Below are 20206 nucleotides of genomic sequence, written 5' to 3'. Positions count from 1 at the left end.
TGGTGGTTCCTCTCTTTAAGAAGGGGAACCGGAGGGTGTGTTCCAACTATCGTGGGATCACACTCCTCAGCCTTCCCGGTAAGGTCTATTCAGGTGTACTGGAGAGGAGGCTACGCCGGATAGTCGAACCTCGGATTCAGGAGGAACAGTGTGGTTTTCGTCCTGGTCGTGGAACTGTGGACCAGCTCTATACTCTCGGCAGGGTCCTTGAGGGTGCATGGGAGTTTGCCCAACCAGTCTACATGTGCTTTGTGGACTTGGAGAAGGCATTCGACCGTGTACCCCGGGAAGTCCTGTGGGGAGTGCTCAGAGAGTATGGGGTAACGGACTGTCTTATTGTGGCAGTTCGCTCCCTGTATAATCAGTGTCAGAGCTTGGTCCGCATTGCCGGCAGTAAGTCGGACACGTTTCCAGTGAGGGTTGGACTCCGCCAAGGCTGCCCTTTGTCACCGATTCTGTTCATAACCTTTATGGACAGAATTCCTAGGCGCAGTCAGGGCGTTGAGGGGATCTGGTTTGGTGGCTGCAGGATTAGGTCACTGCTATTTGCAGATGATGTGGTCCTGATGGCTTCCTCCGGCCAAGATCTTCAGCTCTCACTGGATCGGTTCGCAGCCGAGTGTGAAGCGACTGGGATGGGAATCAGCACCTCCAAGTCCGAGTCCATGGTTCTCTCCCGGAAAAGGGTGGAGTGCCATCTCCGGGTTGGGGAGGAGATCTTGCCCCAAGTGGAGGAGTTCAAGTACCTCGGAGTCTTGTTCACGAGTGGGGGAGGAGTGGATCGTGAGATCGACAGGCGGATCGGTGCGGCGTCTTCAGTAATGCGGACGCTGTATCGATCCGTTGTGGTGAAGAAGGAGCTGAGCCGGAAGGCAAAGCTCTCGATTTACCGGTCGATCTATGTTCCCATCCTCACCTATGGTCATGAGCTTTGGGTTATGACCGAAAGGACAAGATCACGGGTACAAGCGGCCGAAATGAGTTTCCTCCGCCGAGTGGCGGGGCTCTCCCTTAGAGATAGGGTGAGAAGCTCTGTCATTCGGGGGGAGCTCAAAGTAAAGCCGCTGCTCCTCCACATCGAGAGGAGCCAGATGAGGTGGTTCGGGCATCTGGTCAGGATGCCACCCGAACGCCTCCCTCAGAAGGTGTTTCGGGCACGTCCGACCGGTAGGAGGCCACGGGGAAGACCCAGGACACGCTGGGAAGACTATCTCTCCCGGCTGGCCTGGGAATGCCTCGGGATCCCCCGGGAGGAGCTGGACGAAGTGGCTGGGGAGAGGGAAGTCTGGGCTTCTCTGCTTAAGCTGCTGCCCCGGCGACCCGACCTCGGATAAGCGGAAGAAGATGGATGGGATGGATGGATGGATAGTTTGTATTCTCATTGTTGCTTTTTACTTTTATTCTATTGTAATATTTTTCTATTTTGTTTCCATTTATACCCCCATTATTTACTTTTTACTTTTTAAATTCGATCTCAATTCTATACACTGCTGCTGGAATTTTAATTTTCCTGAGGGAACTCTCCTGAAGGAATCAAAGTACTATCTATCTATCTATCTATCTATCTATCTATCTATCTATCTATCTATCTATCTATCTATCTATCTATCTATCTATCTACCTTAAAGGTTTATTGGCGCTCTGTACTTCTCCCTACGTCCGTGGACACAGTGGCGTTTTAAAAAGCCATAAATTTTACTTTTTGAAACCGATCATTTTGAAACCGATACCGATAATTTCCGATATTACATTTTAAAGCATTTATCGGCCAATAATATCGCCAGTCCGATGTTGTCGGACATCTCTACATGTTTTGTAAGTACATTACTGTATACTGTATGCCTGCAATTAGTATGGTTTATTTTTTATTTTCAGACATGCTCAGACATGCATTTGCACAATTCAGCCGGTCTGAAAAGAAGTAAGAAGAAGCTGAATTTTATCAAATCCTAACCCTTCTCCTTATTCATTGTTCATTTGCAATATATTTGTTCACTCTCTGTGTCAAGAAAGTGTGTCAGACTGTAATGTGTCAAACTAAATTTTAAATGTGTTTAATAAGGATACGAAGCGTACGATAAAGTTAATACTGCAACAGAAAGAAGAATGCGTGAGTGGGAGGCCTTGAAACAAATAGCTACTGTAGGAGAAACAGCTATTGATAAACACATAGATCAATGATATGAAACCCTACAGTAAGTGTTTGTTTGCGTGAGTCAGGGGTTACCAAAGTGCGGCCAAGGGGCCATTTGGGATCCGCTATTTGTTTTTGAAAGGCCCGTGACATATTCTCAAAATAAAATTAAGATTAGTAAAATAAAATACTAAAATGACTAATAACTAAGAGTGCAACAATTCATTGACATTGTCGACAAAAATCGATGATAAATTTTGGCATGGACAAATGTTAGCTATATAGCTTTGGTGTATTGTTTTGTTTGTTCTTATTGCTGACATTTTGACTGTCCTTTGTTTTCATACAAATTGATACTTTGTTTTAATCAGCACGGGCAGCACGGTGGAAGAGGGGTTAGTGCGTCTGCCTCACAGTACAAAGGTCCTGGGTTCGATCCTGCGCTCAAGATCTTTCTGTGTGGAGTTTGCATGTTCTCCCCGCGACTGCGTGAGTTCCCTCCGGGTACTCCGGCATCCTTCCATCCATCCATCCATCCATCTTCCTCCGCTTATCCGAGGTCGGGTCGCGGGGGCATCAGCCTCAGCAGGGAAGCCCAGACTTTCCTCTCCCCAGCCACTTCGTCCAGCTCTTCCCAGGGGATCCCGAGGCGTTCCCAGGCCAGCCGGGAGACATAGTCTTCCCAACATGTCCTGGGTCTTCCCCGTGGCCTCCTACCGGTCGGACGTGCCCGAAACACCTCCCTAGGGAGGCGTTCGGGTGGCATCCTGACCAGATGCCCGAACTACCTCATCTGGCTCCTCTCGATGTGGAGGGGCGGCGGCACTTTGAGCTCCTCCCGGATGGCAGAGCTTCTCACCCAACCATCTCTAAGGGAGGAAACTCATTTCGGCCGCCTGTACCCGTAATCTTGTTCTTTCGGTCATAACCCAAAGCTCATGACCATAGGTGAGGATGGGAACGTAGATCGACCGGTAAATTGAGAGCTTTGCCTTCCGGCTCAGCTCCTTCTTCACCACAACGGATCGATACAGCGTCCGCATTACTGAAGACGCCGCACCAATCCGCCTGTCGATCTCACGATCCACTCTTCCCTCACTCGTGAACAAGACTCCGAGGTACTTGAACTCCTCCGCTTGGGGCAAGATCTCCTCCCCAACCCGGAGATGGCACTCCACCCTTTTACGGGCGAGAACCATGGACTCGGACTTGGAGGTGCTGATTCCCATCCCAGTCGCTTCACACTCGGCTGCGAACCGATCCAGTGAGAGCTGAAGATCCTGGCCAGATGAAGCCATCAGGACCACATCATCTGCAAAAAGCAGAGACCTAATCCTGCAGCCACCAAACCGGATCCCCTCAACGCCCTGACTGCGCCTAGAAATTATGTCCATAAAGGTTATGAACAGAATCGGTGACGAAGGGCAGCCTTGGCGGAGTCCAACCCTCACTGGAAACGTGTCCGACTTACTGCCGGCAATGCGGACCAAGCTCTGACACTGATCATACAGGGAGCGGACTGCCACAATCAGACTCCGGCTTCCTCCCACCTCCAAAGACATGCACCTGGGGATAGGTTGATTGGCAACACTAAATTGGCCCTAGTGTGTGAATGTGAGTGTGAATGTTGTCTGTCTATCTGTGTTGGCCCTGAGATGAGGTGGCGACTTGTTCGGGGTGTACCCCGCCTTCCGCCCGAATGCAGCTGAGATAGGCTCCAGCACCCCCGCCACCCCGAATGGGACAAGCGGTAAAAAATGGATGGATGGTTTTAATCAGCACTTTTCTCGTCCTTGCTTTTAAAATGGACAAAAGTTCAAATAGTTATTATTTTTGTAACGAGCAGCACAGTTACAGTATGATTACATATTTCTGAATGAAATAGTCATATTTGTTAGTTAGAACATGCCTAAAAATATCCCAAACTGAATTAGTGTACATTTCATAATTCAATTTGTCGACTTATCGATAGTCGATAAATAGTCGACTATTAAAATTAGAGATGTCCGATAATATCGGCCTGCTGATAAATGCTTTAAAATGTAATATCGGAAATTATCGGTATCGGTTTCAAAAAGTGAAATTAATGACTTTTTAAAACGCCGCTGTACGGAGCGGTACATATCCGGTAAAACACGGACGTATACTCTGGACTGAAGCTGTGTGCCTTCATTGTTTTTGTAGCTGTTGTTTTGAGGCATGTTTAAAAAAAATTTTTAAAAATAATGCACTTTGTGAAAGTCAAAGTGTAGTATTTCCCATAGTTGTAGTGGGTATTAGGATTATCTCAGGGAGAGCATGTCCCAAATTCCAAGATGCTGTTTTGAGGCATGTTTAAAAAAAATAATGCACTTTGTGACTTCAATAATAAATGTAGCAGTGCCATGTTGGCACTTTTTTTCCATAACTTGAGTTGAAGTTGTTCTGTTATTTTGGAAAACCTTGTTTTTGATTGATTGATTGAAACTTGTATTAGTAGATTGCACATATTCCGTACAATTGACCACTAAATGGTAACACCCGAATAAGTTTTTCAACTTGTTTAAGTCGGGGTCCACGTTAATCAATTCATGGTAAAGTTACATTGTTTAATGCATCCAGCGGGGCATCACGACAAAATTAGGCATAATAATGTGTTAATTCCACGACTGTATATATCGGTATCGGTTGATATCGGAATCGGTAATTAAGAGTTGGACAATATCGGAATATCGGACATCTGCAAAAAAGCCATTATCGGACATCTCTAATTAAAATAGCCCTATTAATTTTTTGTTTTGTTTTTATTTGGACCGATATCACTACAGTACTGTTCAAATTCGATGAAAATACACAAACAATTCGACTAAAATGCCCTCTGTAGATTCTATAATACATTTTAAAAATCAACAGATCACATATCGTTTCATCCCAAAGCTACATTGGCTTGGTTTTAGTGTGCTTAACAAACAGGTAAAAGGCAAATGATATTTAAAAAAACAAAACAACCGGCATTCTTCCAAAAAAAGACACCCCTCCTCTACCCCTAAAGTGCTGTGCACAAAACGCTGACCATGTGTCAAAACATGCATCCCTACTGTGAGGCCTTGCAATCATTTTTTTCGAAAAATAAACCACACGCTGGCACTGTTGTTCAACCCCATTGGTTGGGGGTGACTTGGAATTTCTCACACAGCTCTACAAAAGGCTCCCTGTAACTTCAGGGTGCTAGGCCGAATCACCATGGAATTTGGTACACACCTTTAGGGGAGTGACAAGCACATGTCTGTAAATGCAGGGCAAGATTGCTTGAAAAACACGGAGGCCATCAAACAAAACGTTTGAGCAACTTCCCGTAGGGTAAGGCATTCAGCATTTCTCTAATCATGATACAACGTGGACAATATCTGTATGATATGCATACAGGTATGTCTTAGAAAAGCATGTTCACCACAACCCACAGGGGGCACCACAGATCCGTGTTACAGCATGGAGTGTATACCTGCAAAAAGGCAGCTCTCATGAGATGGTGCAGGTGTGTCTAATGAAGTAAAGAGCACAGTGGGGGGCAAAAGGTCTACAATGGTCTTTGACTCAAAGTGACAGAAAAGGAAACAATTATTAGACACAATAAAAAGAGTCCTCTGTTTGTCTTGTAGCTGAACCTCAACTAGGACCTGGTGAAAAAGGAACTAATTAGCTCTCTAAACAATCGCTGTTGACTTTTGGCCAGTTGTGACTTCTGGTGGTATCTTCAGTTCATTGGCACCACAGTGACAGCAACATATTCCTATTGTCTTATTTAAAACATTACAATTCATTTAAAAAATCATTGTTTTTTTTAGCTAGTTTTAACTCCCCGATAACCTGAATGAAGAAGATGAGGCCAACCACATTTTCCCTGAGTGTTGACTGTAAGGTATCCAACCACATTTGACCACTCTTGACCACTTGTGTCAAACTCAGATCTGGCCCGCCACATCATTTAAAGTGGTCCCTCGTGTCATTAATGGGGACCGTTACCTCATTACAGTGGCCCGCCATGTCTTTCAATGTGGTCTGCCACATAATAGTCTGTCACCTCCTTAATGTGGCCTGCAATGTCATTTCATGTGCTCCGTCACATCATTTAGAATGGTCCGTCAGATCATTCAGTGTGGCCTGTCACGTCATTTAGAGTGGTCCGTCAGATCAATTAGTGTGGCCTGTCATGTCATTTAATGTGGTCTGCCACATCATTTAAAGTTGCCTGTCATTTCATTTAATATAGTCTTTCACGTCATTAAAGTGGCCTGCAATGTCATTTAATGTGATCAATCACGTCATTTAATGTGGTCCACCATGTCATTTAATGTGGCCCATCACGTCATTTAATGTGGCTCGCCATATCATTTAATGTGGTCCATCACGTCATTTAATGTTTAATGTGGTCCATCACGTCATTTAATGTGGTCCATCACGTCATTTAATGTGGTCCATCACGTCATTTAATGTGGTCCATCACGTCATTTAATGTGGCTCGCCATATCATTTAATGTGGTCCATCACGTCATTTAATGTTTAATGTGGTCCATCACGTCATTTAATGTGGTCCATCACGTCATTTAATGTGGTCCATCACGTCATTTAACATGGCTCGCCATGTCATTTAATGTGGTCCATCACGTCATTTAATATGGCTCGCCATGTCATTTAATGTGGTCCATCACGTCATTTAATATGGCTCGCCATGTCATTTAACGGGGTCCATCACGTCATTTAATGTGGTCCATCACGTCATTTAATATGGCTCGCCATGTCATTTAATGTGGTCCATCACGTCATTTAATGTGGTCCATCGCGTCATTTAAGTGGCCTGCAATGTCATTTAATGTGGTCCATCACATCACTTAATGTGGTCCATCACGTCATTTAATGTGGTCCATCATGTCATTTAATGTGGTGCATCACGTCATTTAATATTGCTTGCCATATCATTTAAAGTGGCCCATTGCGTCATTTAATGTGGTCCATCACGTAATTTAATGTGGTCCATCACATCATTTAATATGGCTTGCCATGTCATTTAATGTGGTCCATCACGTCATTTAATGTGGTCCATCACGTCATTTAATGTGGTCTGCAATGTCATTTAATGTGGTCCATCACATCACTTAATGTGGTCCATCACGTCATTTAATGTGGTCCATCATGTCATTTAATGTGGTGCATCACGTCATTTAATATTGCTTGCCATATCATTTAATGTGGCCCATTGCGTCATTTAACGTGGTCCATCACGTCATTTAATGTGGTCCATCACATCATTTAATATGGCTTGCCATGTCATTTAACGTGGTCCATCACGTCATTTAATGTGGTCCATCACGTCATTTAATGAGGTCCATCACGTCATTTAATGTAGTCCATCACGTCATTTAAATGGCTCGCCATGTCATTTAATGTGGTCCGTCACGTCATTTAATGAGGTCCATCACGTCATTTAATATGGCTCGCTATGTCATTTAATGTGGTCCATCACGTCATTTAATGTAGTCCATCACGTCATTTAATGTGGTCCATCACGTCATTTAATGTGGCTCGCCATATCATTTAATGTGGTCCATCACGTCATTTAATGTTTAATGTGGTCCATCATGTAATTTAAAGTGGTCCATCACGTCATTTAATGTGGCTCGCCATATCATTTAATGTGGTCCATCACGTCATTTAATGTTTAATGTGGTCCATCACGTCATTTAATGTGGTCCATCACGTAATTTAATGTGGTCCATCACGTCATTTAATGTGGTCCATCACGTCATTTAATGTGGTCCATCGCGTCATTTAATGTGGTCCATCACGTCATTTAATATGGCTCGCCATGTCATTTAACGTGGTCCATCACGTCATTTAATGTGGTCCATCACATCATTTAATATGGCTCGCCATATCATTTAATGTGGTCCATCACGTCCTTTAATATGGCTCGCCATGTCATTTAACGGGGTCCATCACGTCATTTAAGGTGGTCCATCACGTCATTTAACATGGCTCGCCATGTCATTTAATGTGGTCCATCACGTCATTTAATATGGCTCGCCATGTCATTTAATGTGGTCCATCACGTCATTTAATGGGGTCCATCACATCATTGAATATGGCTCGCCATGTCATTTAATGTGGTCCGTCACGTCATTTAATGTGGTCCATCACGTCATTTAATATGGCTCGCCATGTCATTTAATGTGGTCCATCACGTCATTTAATGTGGTCCATCACGTCATTTAATGTGGTCCATCACATCATTTAATATGGCTTGTCATGTCATTTAATGTGGTCCATCACGTCATTTAATGTGGTCCATCACGTCATTTAATATGGCTCGCCATATCATTTAATGTGGTCCATCACGTCATTTAATATGGCTCGCCATGTCATTTAACGGGGTCCATCACGTCATTTAATGTGGTCCATCACGTCATTTAACATGGCTCGCCATGTCATTTAATGTGGTCCATCACGTCATTTAATATGGCTCGCCATGTCATTTAATGTGGTCCATCACGTCATTTAATGGGGTCCATCACATCATTTAATATGGCTCGCCATGTCATTTAATGTGGTCCGTCACGTCATTTAATATGGCTCGCCATGTCATTTAATGTGGTCCATCACATCATTTAATATGGCTTGTCATGTCATTTAATGTGGTCCATCACGTCATTTAATGTGGTCCATCACGTCATTTAATGTGGTCCATCACGTCATTTAATGTGGTCTATCACGTCATTTAATTTTGCTCGCCATATCATTTAATGTGGCCCATCGCGTCATTTAATGTGGTCCATCGCGTCATTTAATGTGGTCCATCACGTCATTTAATGTGGTCCATCACGTCATTTAATTTTGCTCGCCTTATCATTTAATGTGTCCATCACGTCATATAATATGGCTTGCCATACCATTTAATGTGGTCTGTCACGTTATCAAAGTGGCCCGCAATGTGGTCTGCCACTTCCATTCACGTGGCCCTCTGAGGGCAGCCATAAAAACGAGTTTGACACCCCTGCTCTAGACCAAGGACATGGGCCAACTATGCCAAACTTCGAAGCTTTTTTAAACCAGGCATGCCCAACTTTTTATAATTATTGTCATCAAAACCCTTTTAACACCAAAACAGTGGCGGGTGACAAGATTTGTCAAACTACCGTTCGTCCATTGACTAATCAAAATAAACCCAATGGCTCTGCAATGAACACATTATCACTCAGCAAGGTCATCAAAAGGACTGCGTCACAGCATCTCCCGCAAGGCTTTGACACAAAGCAGAGTGGGGTTTTGTATTTTCTCCCACAAGTCAAAGTTTGCCAAAAACCCTCCTCTGGACTTCAAAGCAGTGAGTGGTGACAGAGTAAAAAATGAGTGGGGCCGCGATAAAGAGAAAGATGTTTTAAAAAGTTACCAGAAAAAAAAAAAGTTATTTGTTGTAGGGGGGAAAACAACAACAATTGCCTCAATTTAAATGTTAAAAAATAATTCAAATAACAGTTTAAGTTGATCTAGAATTATAATCGCCTTTAAGTGGTTATCAAAATAAATGGCAAGAAATATTTTCAGACTTTTTTGAAACACTTACTTTTTGACTAGTATTTATTTTTATTCACTTTTTTTTTAAATTGCTAAAAGTATTATTTTGTGTTTTTTGTTTTTTTTAAATAATTACTCATTTATTCAGTCATTTATTCATTACTGTTTACTTAAGTACACTAAAGTGCGACCTTTAATTTCTTATATGTACACTTTGGTCCACAGATTCGGTTTCGAGCCCCCACCCCGGAGGACACATATGAAGTGACACGTGATGATGTGAACATGAGGCTGTTATGGCTACCTTAAAGCCGGGGTGTGTGGGTCACGTGAAGGCTCTGTGAGGGAAATGTGTGTGTGTGTGCGCGCACACACAGGAAGGCAGGCCTCAAATTAAGTGCGTTGGCAGCGGAGCAGCATGTCAGGTTCAAAGGAAAACGTCCAGGTATGCGTTACTGCTGAACTCCCTCACCTGGGCTGGCTGAGAGGAGATTCATATCTGGGGGTGGGGTGGAGTGGGGGGGGGGGGGGGGGGGTGATGCTGCAAACACACACATATATACACACGCACACACACACCCGTGCTTCCTTGTTTGGATTCTGTGCAATTTTTGCATGATTTGCTGAACTAAATACAAACCCTGTTTCCATATGAGTTGGGAAATTGTGTTAGATGTAAATATAAACGGAATACAATGATTTGCAAATCCTTTCCAACCCATATTCAATTAAATGCACTACAAAGACAAGATATTTGATGTTCAAACTCATAAACCTTTTTTTTTTTTTTTGCAAATAATAATTAACTTAGAATTTCATGGCTGCAACACGTGCCAAAGTAGTTGGGAAAGGGCATGTTCACCACTGTGTTACATGGCCTTTCCTTTTAACAACACTCAGTAAACGTTTGGGAACTGAGGAGACACATTTTTGAAGCTTCTCAGGTGGAATTCTTTCCCATTCTTGCTTGATGTACAGCTTAAGTTGTTCAACAGTCCGGGGGTCTCCGTTGTCATATTTCACGCTTCATAATGCGCCACACATTTTCAATGGGAGACAGGTCTGGACTACAGGCAGGCCAGTCTAGTACCCGCACTCTTTTACTATGAAGCCACGTTGATGTAACACGTGGCTTGGCATTGTCTTGCTGAAATAAGCAGGGGCGTCCCTGGTAACGTTGCTTGGATGGCAACATACTGTATGTTGCTCCAAAACCTGTATGTACCTTTCAGCATTAATGGCGCCTTCACAGATGTGTAAGTTACCCATGTCTTGGGCACTAATACACCCCCATACCATCACAGATGCTGGCTTTTCAACTTTGCGCCTATAACAATCCGGATGGTTCTTTTCCTCTTTGGTCCGGAGGACACGACGTCCACAGTTTCCAAAAACAATTTGAAATGTGGACTCGTCAGACCACAGAACACTTTTCCACTTTGTATCAGTCCATCTTAGATGAGCTCAGGCCCAGCGAAGCCGACGGCGTTTCTGGGTGTTGTTGATAAACGGTTTTTGCCTTGCATAGGAGAGTTTTAACTTGCACTTACAGATGTAGCGACCAACTGTAGTTACTGACAGTGGGTTTCTGAAGTGTTCCTGAGCCCATGTGGTGATATCCTTTACACACTGATGTCGCTTGTTGATGCAGCCTGAGGGATCGAAGGTCACGGGCTTAGCTGCTTACGTGCAGTGATTTCTCCAGATTCTCTGAACCCTTTGATGATATTACAGACCGTAGATGGTGAAATCCCTAAATTCCTTGCAATAGCTGCTTGAGAAAGGTTTTTCTTAAACTGTTCAACAATTTGCTCACACATTTGTTGACAAAGTGGTGACCCTCGCCCCATCCTTGTTTGTGAATGACTGAGCATTTCATGGAATCTACTTTTATACCCAATCATGGCACCCACCTGTTCCCAATTTGCCTGTTCACCTGTGGGATGCTCCAAATAAGTGTTTGATGAGCATTCCTCAACTTTATCAGTATTTATTGCCACCTTTCCCAACTTCTTTGTCACGTGTTGCTGGCATCAAATTCTAAAGTTAATGATTATTTGCAAAAAAAAATTTTTTTATCAGTTTGAACATCAAATATGTTGTCTTTGTAGCATATTCAACTGAATATGGGTTGAAAATGATTTGCAAATCATTGTATTCCGTTTATATTTACGTCTAACACAATTTCCCAACTCATATGGAAACGGGGTTTGTATGATAAATCCTGCAATTAAATATCTGGTTAAAAAATATTTGGGTTGTTTTGGAGTGACATATTTAGAAGACACATGTCACGCACTCAGCGTCCACTAGAGGGCTTCAGAAGAATGCCGTCAGGAACACAAATAGCCCCCACTTAAGTTCACTTAGCTGCGTTTCAAGCTGGAGGCACTTGAACCTGCTTGCTAGCGCCCCCATGCATAGTTTCCTTACACAAATGCTACTTTTCCTCCTAATAATCCAGACAAAATGTTTCCAATAGCTAGAATCCGTGCGATTCCGGTAGAAATTGTATGTGAATGCAGCTGGGGTATTCTCCAGCACTCCCCTCTACCCCTGGGAATAAGCGGTAGAAAAGTGGATGGATGGAATTACTATCCTTTTTTTATTTTTAAATGTGTTTATTTATCTCATACTCAATTCTTCACAATCCAAATGATTTGTTATTCCAATGATGAGAGGAACAAAACATTTTTAAATACAGCAGGAATGACTAACAATGTATTACATTTTTACCGTTAACATGAAACACAATGAAAACTATCGTTTATTTTATTTGGTCATTTTACACTTTTTTGCTGCCATACCATAAATGATGCTGCAAAAAGCCGATTTTCCATCAAAAAAGTAGTTTTTCCATCAATTACGCGCACGCATTTCTGCATCTTCAACCATCTTCATCATTCTTAACATGGCTGTCCTTCTCAAATAGTGTGATAAAAGAGAAATCAGCACAAATGACTTTATAGATTTTTGTTTTGCAGGTTAAAGTGTTTTATATACTTTGCACCTGAGTTAATGTTGTTGACCAGTCATTAGTCACTGAATTTATTTCAATAGATTTTTCAGTATCAAATGGTGCAAGTCGGTCCCAAAACTTTTTTGGGGCGAGCCGGGGAAATTTTGCCTAGCGTTAATGATCATTATAAGAGACAAGAACACACATCTTTTTAAAATACAATTTAGGATTCTAATATTTAAAAAAATGCTTACTAACATTGCATCTAATGGGTGTCAGCTATGTTGCTTTCATTTATATACATGCTGTAAGTATATATATATATATATGTACATATATATATATATATATATATATATATATATATATATATATATATATATATATATATATATATATATATATATATATATATATATATATATATATATATATATATATATATACAATATTTACCGTCTTTTGGTCATTTTAAACATTACTAGAACTATGTTATGTCTACGTTAGCTACCTCTCTTTGTTTATAATGTCTATTTTCTGCTGGATCTACTCTCTATTTTATGCTGCTTTTTTTTTTTGCTGCAGCTGTTACATATACTGTAATATTGTACATGATAATTGGGATTTGTTATATATTGTATATATTATAAAAGATATAATGAGATAGGCTCCAGCACCCCCCGCAACCCCAAAAGGGACAAGCGGTAGAAAATGGATGGATGGATGGAAAATATAATAATCTAATATATCAGTATATATTATATATTGTATATATAATATGTAAATATTACATATATGTTATATTTGATATTGCTACTATGGTACATTTTTAGTCTACTTAATACCATTTTTTTCCCTCCTTCTTTTTGTGCCCTTGTGTGCATTATCCTTTCCATCCTTTTCCTTTCCATCCTTTGTAACTGAGCTACTGTGTGGAACAATTTCCCCTGTGGATCAACAAAGTTTGTCTAAGTCTAAGTTTAACTTCTTTAATGAGCGCATTGATTTCAGTGCCCATAAGAACGCACTTCCTACTTCCGTCAACATTGTGTGTTTGCTATTTTTGGTCAAATTCACAACCTTATCTTTTTGAAGCTGAATATAGGGTGGATGAACTGCTGGTTATAGAAGCGAGCACGAAGCCAGGGTGAAATGTTGAGTCGGGATCAGCGTGACTTGGTGTTGTATATGTGGCGCTTGGAGCCAAGCTATGCCGACAGAAATAGAGTGCTTCTGCTACACTGAGTGGCAAACAATGTTATTATGAACAGATGGGCTCCCTGTATCTACCGCGGATGTCGTTGTGGCTTGTGCAGCCCTTTGAGACACTTGTGATTTAGGGCTATATATTAATAAACATTGATTGATTGATTGATTGATTGTAAAATATGTCGATCGAAACGGGGAGTGACGTTCATATGTTGTCAATATTCAGTGTTTTATCGTTCATAGTTAATATTGTAAATCCCACATTCTTTATTTTCATGTACATTCTGGGTGTCTCATTCAGTAAAAAAGACGTAAAATTCCATTACGTTTTTTAAGGCGGTCTGTCATAACGTTTTTAGCATTCAATCAGACATTATTGTGAGGTCTTGTATGAGTTTTCCTAAAAATCCGATATACCGGCACCCAGACACATTTTTTTCTCTAAAGTCAAAATAATTGCCCAGGCCTGTCCTACGGGGATCGTAACAGAAAATGATTAAGAAGCACTGCTATATGACAACGTCGCAATAGTAGGTCTATGTCCACCACAAAGGACATTGGGGAATTGTGTTGTTTTCAGTGTTTCAAAAAAGATAGCATGCTGCCAAAGCAACACAAACTCGATACATTGAAAAACACACCCAAGTTCTACCTGTTCAAGCACAATACCTGGATACATTTATAACATATTGCCAATAAAAGAGCGGTTTATCCGGCCCGCGGAAAGATTTTGCTAAGTCAAAAATTTGCCGACATTTTTGAATGAAAGAAACTGCTGTTCTAAATGTGTCCACTAGATGTCGCAATAGCAATTGTTTGTATCGTTGTCGATTATGCTACATATTGAAAAAACATAAACCACAAGTTAGTGCACCAGTCGGGGAAAATAAGGAAACTACATAAATAACATCCTGTAATTTCATTTTGATATTATTATTTACTATCTTGATAGATTGAAAGTTAACTCCAATGAGTTGACTGATGTACATTATCAGATAATTCATTCAGAAAGTATAAATCACGACAAATAAAGATAGAATACCATTAACCGCAACATGTAAGTGTAAAAAAAACAAAAACCAACAACATTATGATTTGTACAATTCTATTTTTAAACAAAGAAAACCATCTGATGTTGTCTTTATTTTTAAGTTATCGTGCCGTGATTTTACCAGTCTGGCCCACTTTGGAGTAGATTTTTCTCCATGTGGCCCCCGATCTAAAATGAGTTTGACACCCCTGACATAAAACATCTTCCACTATGGCAGGCATTTTGGGACAGATGCCAACAAATCCTGTGAAAAGCCTGCATGTCCTCTCCAGAGCATAACAGGTGGTAATATTTGATATTAGTGTTTGAAATAAGGCTGTGAACGGCTTTTCTCTGCATTGCTGAGTAAACCAATCATGTTAATAAAAGATATTCACGGAGTTTGTATGCTATAGACCAGTGGTGCCCATTCACCGGTCCAACTTAAGTTTCATCTGTCCCACTAAACACACCAACAAGCTTGTTTATAGATGTGTATTACAACTCCTGACAGGAAGTCGCCATTTGTTACAGTACATTAATGCACATTAATGAACATATACAATTTTAAATGTGTCAGGTTGTAGCCAAAGGCTAATTTTCATCTGCAGGGTCATTGTATATAGCAGGGGTTCTTAACCTGTTTGACCTCAGGACCTACACTACAGAGGGACCCGGGGCCCACTCCAACATTAACACTGAATTAGTAATCTTACTCTTGATTTTGATCATATAAAATAAAATAAAATATCTGACCTACTTACCGTTCCCTACCTTGTAAAATTGTATAAAAGCATGTGTTAATCACAAAGATTAAATTATTAATAACAAATAAACCTTAGGGTTAGGTCAGACTGATTAGACCAGGTTCGATCGAACCCTAGGGGTTCGGTGAGTCGGGCTCAGGCGTTCGGCGGAGGTCAAGACACACCCGACTCATCGTGTAAATACAAACTTCTCCCTATCGGCGTATTGCGGATACGGCAACAGCTGACTGGTTTGCAGGTGTGTAGTTTGTTGTGAGTTTATGCACTGTGTTGGTTTTGTTCTTTGAACAAGGTGATGTTCATGCACGGTTCATTTTGTGCACCAGTAAAAAAACATGGTAACACTTTAGTATGGGGAACATATTCACCATTAATTAGTTGCTTATTAACATGCAAATTAGTAACATATTGTCTCTTAACTAGTCATTATTAAGTACTTATTAATGCCCTATTCGGCATGGCCTTATTATAACCCTAACCCTCTAACCCTAACCCTAACCAAATAACTCTAAATTAAGTCTTTATTACTTAGAATATGTTCCCCTAGTGTCCAAATAACTGTAAATTAAGACTTTGTTACTTAGAATATGTTCCCCATACTCAAGTGTTACCAAAAACATATAACTTTGTCTTGAATTTGGAAAAAAAAACCATCTTATTTTTCACTAAAGAAGGTGAATGCGCATATGAAACTGGTGGGGTTCGGTACCTCCAACAAGGTTAAGAACCACTGGATTAGACAAAATAAATGTACATACAATACACACTATGTTCTGCTAAAATAAATAAACTAAATGAATAATAAATATGTTTTTTTAACTAAACTGTCAATAAAATTAAAGTGCAAATGAAAATACCACTTTAGTCATAATTTTTGCGCTTAAGACATTTCTCTATGAATTTCACTCTGGTTGTTTTATATTGGGGCAGCACGGTGGAAGAAGGGTTAGTGCATCTGCCTCACACTACGAAGGTCCTGAGTAGTCGTGAGTTCAATCCCGGCCTCGGGATCTTTCTGTGTGGAGTTTGCATGTTCTCCCCGTGACTGCGTGGGTTCCCTCCGGGTACTCCGGCTTCCTCCCACCTCCAAAGACATGCACCTGGGGATAGGTTGATTGGAAACACTAACTTGGCCCTAGTGGGTGAATGTTGTCTGTCTATCTGTGTTGGCCCTGTGATGAGGTGGCGACTTGTCCAGGGTGTACCCCGCCTTCCGCCCGATTGTAGCTGAGATAGGCTCCAGCCCCCCGTGACCCCGAAGGGAATAAGCGGTAGGAAATGGATGGATGTTTTATATTGTCATTACTGCCACAAGTGGTAGAAAAGTGTATTACAACTAAGTACCGCTGTGACAGCTGGAAAAACACATATATTACATTCTAGGGGGAGCTCGCAGCCCTATGGTTAAGAAACACCGGTATATAGTATATGCCATCAACGTACCGACCATCTTTTTGCAAAGAAACACGCCCAGGACTTCCATTATTTCAGCGTTATAGTGACTTGATTTTTCATGCTATTTTTTTTTTTGCTGTTTTTTATCTACCACACGTGAAAACAATGCATACATTACCATGAATTGATTAATGTGGACCCCAACTTAAACAAGTTGAAAAACTTATTCGGGTGTTACCATTTAGTGGTCAATTGTACGGAATATGTACTTCACTGTGCAATCTACTAATAAAAGTCTCAATCAATCAATCAATTAAACCGGTCCCTGGTGGGAAAAAAAGTTTGGGGACCCCTGCTATAGACAACTTTTATTGCAGTAACGACAGGACTGGATGCAACATTTCCATGGTAACCATCTTCTTTTCCTGCCTGCAACAAGTTTGAAGTGAAGTGAAGTGAATTACATTTATATAGCGCTTTTTCTCAAGTGACTCAAAGCGCTTTACATAGTGAAACCCAATATCTAAGTTACATTTAAACCAGTGTGGGTGGCACTGGGGCGCCGCTAGGGATTTTGGGCCCCATGAAAAGAATCTTTACAGGGCCCCCAACACAGCGGCAACATTTTTTGATGCTATTTTACATACAATTATGGGCCCCCCTCCATCATGGGCCCCTAGAATCCGTCTCCTTTACCCCCCCCCCCCTTTTCGGCGCCCCTGGGGTGGCACTGAGAGCAGGTGGGTAAAGTGTCTTGCCCAAGGACACAACGGCAGTGACTAGGATGGCGGAAGCGGGGATCGAACCGCAACCATCAAGTTGCTGGCACGGCCGCTCTACCAACCGAGCTATAGCCCAAGCACCCCGCCCGCCCCACCCTCCCGTTTAGTGGACATTAGGGGTGTGGGAAAAAAATCAATTCGAATTCGAATGGCGATTTTCACGTTGTGCGATTCAGAATCGATTCTCATTTAAAAAAAATCGATTATTTTTATTTATTTTTTTAATTCATTTATTTATTTATTTTTTCATTAATCAATCCAACAAAACAACACACAGCAATACCATAACAATGCAATCCAATTCAAAAACCGACCCAGCAACACTCAGAACTGCAATAAACAGAGCAATTGAGAGGAGACACAAACACGACACAGAACAAACCAAAAGTAGTGAAACAAAAATGAATATTATCAACAACAGTATCAATATTAGTTACAATTTCAACATATCAGTGATTAAAAATCCCTCATTGACATTATCATTAGACATTTATAAAAAAAAAAAAAAAAAAGAACAATAGTGTCACAGTGGCTTACACTTGTATCGCATCTCATAAGCTTGACAACACACTGTGTCCAATATTTTCACAAAGATAAAATAAGTCATATTTTTGGTTCATTTATTAGTTAAAACAAATTTACATTATTGCAATCAGTTGATAAAACATTGTCCTTTACAATTATAAAAGCTTTTTACATAAATCTACTACTCTGCTTGCATGTCAGCAGACTGGGGTAGAGCCTGCTGAAATCCAATGTATTGAATGAATAGAGAATCCTTTTGAATCGGGAAAATGTCATTTTTGCATTGAGAATCGCGTTGAATCGAAAAAAAAAAATCGATTTTGAATCGAATCGTGACCCCAAGAATCGATATTGAATCGAATCGTGGGACACCCAAAGCCCTAGTGGACATGCTTTACGGAGAAGGGGCGTGGCCATGCAAATACACCTCTCCTCATGAATTATTCATGAGCCTTAATATTCATCTGATAGCGAGCCCGCACTGGAATATTACACGCACAGGCTGCAGACTTAGGTGCGTGTTAGTTACGCAAACTAGTCAAGTCTTCCTGAAAATGCGCTGATTGGCGATGTGTGCAAAGTTAAAGTGTCTTTAAAGTGCTTTAAAGCCCACTTAAAGAAGTATAAAAGTACAAAACGTGCAAGCCATTCATGCATGTAATTGTGCCGTTAAAAGCCAAACGTCTATTTATAAACCGCGAGAAAGGCGCCGATGTTCGGTCCGAGGGCTGCACTTTTCACCCCCCCTCCTAACCCCCGCTCCCGCGCGACCCTCCGGCGGCTTGAGAGTGCGTGCGTGCCGGGCTAAAGTGAGCGCGACTTACCGCAGAGTCGGTCTGCTGCACGGCCACGCACAGGGTGACGAGCAGCGCGATCGCCGCCAGCCTGGAGTCTTTGCCCATCTTGAACGCGCAGCACTGGGATCCGCCTGCTTTTAAAAACTGAGGGGGAAAAAAGTGCACCTCGCTACTGGCGTGTCATCGCTTCCCACCCCCAACTTGTGTGCGCTGCGTGGACGTGAAAAGGCGGAGGGTCCCGCTCGCCGTCCTGTCTTCTTGTTGCAGAGGCTCCAAAGTGGTCCTGACTGTGGAACCGTGCGCCTCTCTGGGCCCCCTCCGCTCCACTTGCGAACCTGCCCCAGCCGGATCTACTTCCCACTGCGCATTGATACGAAAAAAAAACCCGCACCTTCACTGCGACTCGCATAGAAGATCACTTTCATTCTTACTTCCCTGCCCTAATCTTACAAGACCTTCCCACTTCAGACCAGTTCAAAACATTGCTTTTTTTTTTAAGTGCATGGGAAAAAAAGTCAAGAAACAAGTTCCGACTGAGCAAGGGCGGATGGATACAGCCTAGTGCCATCCTTCTACCCCACGCCTAAGGCTTCACAAAAAAAGGGGACTGGAATAAAAACGTATTTGTGTTCCTTATACGCCCCAACATGTTGCATTCCTCAAATATTATTTCTGCACATCAAATAACGACTAAGACAACAAGATTATTCACTAAACTTCACAATGTCGGTCTAAAAAAAAAAAACACTCTTCACTTCAGTTTGTTCAGGTTTTTCCAACTCCAAAGTCATTGTCAACCCTGGCACACGAAAAAAGACGCAACAGGTTTTCGTTGTGGGGTCTGGAGAGTCCGATCCAAGCACAGTCTTTAGAACAGATGGGGTCCACGTTGAGCACATCTTCGAAACCGAATATGAAAGGGGCAAAAGTCAAGAGGCTCTGGCTCACATCCCTGAGGAACGCCAATCGGCAAAATGACTAAAAATGTTGTCATTGTTGTCTGGTTCTGATAAATTGCTAAATGGTAGAGGTTGGCGATACCACAAATTTTGGTGTCCGA

General features: G+C 41.7%; 1 protein-coding gene across 1 annotated transcript in view; it reads right to left on the bottom strand.

Moving 5' to 3' along the window:
- col4a5 (collagen, type IV, alpha 5 (Alport syndrome)) overlaps positions 1 to 19461 on the bottom strand; it is a 75859-nt gene extending 56398 nt beyond the window's left edge. Inside the window, exon 1 of the mRNA XM_061961132.2 lies at positions 19174 to 19461. Coding sequence (XP_061817116.1) covers positions 19174 to 19251 — 78 coding nt within the window. The 5' untranslated portion in view covers positions 19252 to 19461. The remainder of the gene's footprint in view (positions 1 to 19173) is intronic.
- Positions 19462 to 20206: the final 745 nt, after the last annotated feature.

Source organism: Nerophis lumbriciformis, linkage group LG05 (assembly GCF_033978685.3).
Source record: "Nerophis lumbriciformis linkage group LG05, RoL_Nlum_v2.1, whole genome shotgun sequence".
Lineage (NCBI taxonomy): Eukaryota > Metazoa > Chordata > Actinopteri > Syngnathiformes > Syngnathidae > Nerophis > Nerophis lumbriciformis.
The sequence above is the reverse complement of the archived record's forward strand: the minus strand, read 5'-3'. Positions and strand labels throughout refer to the sequence as shown.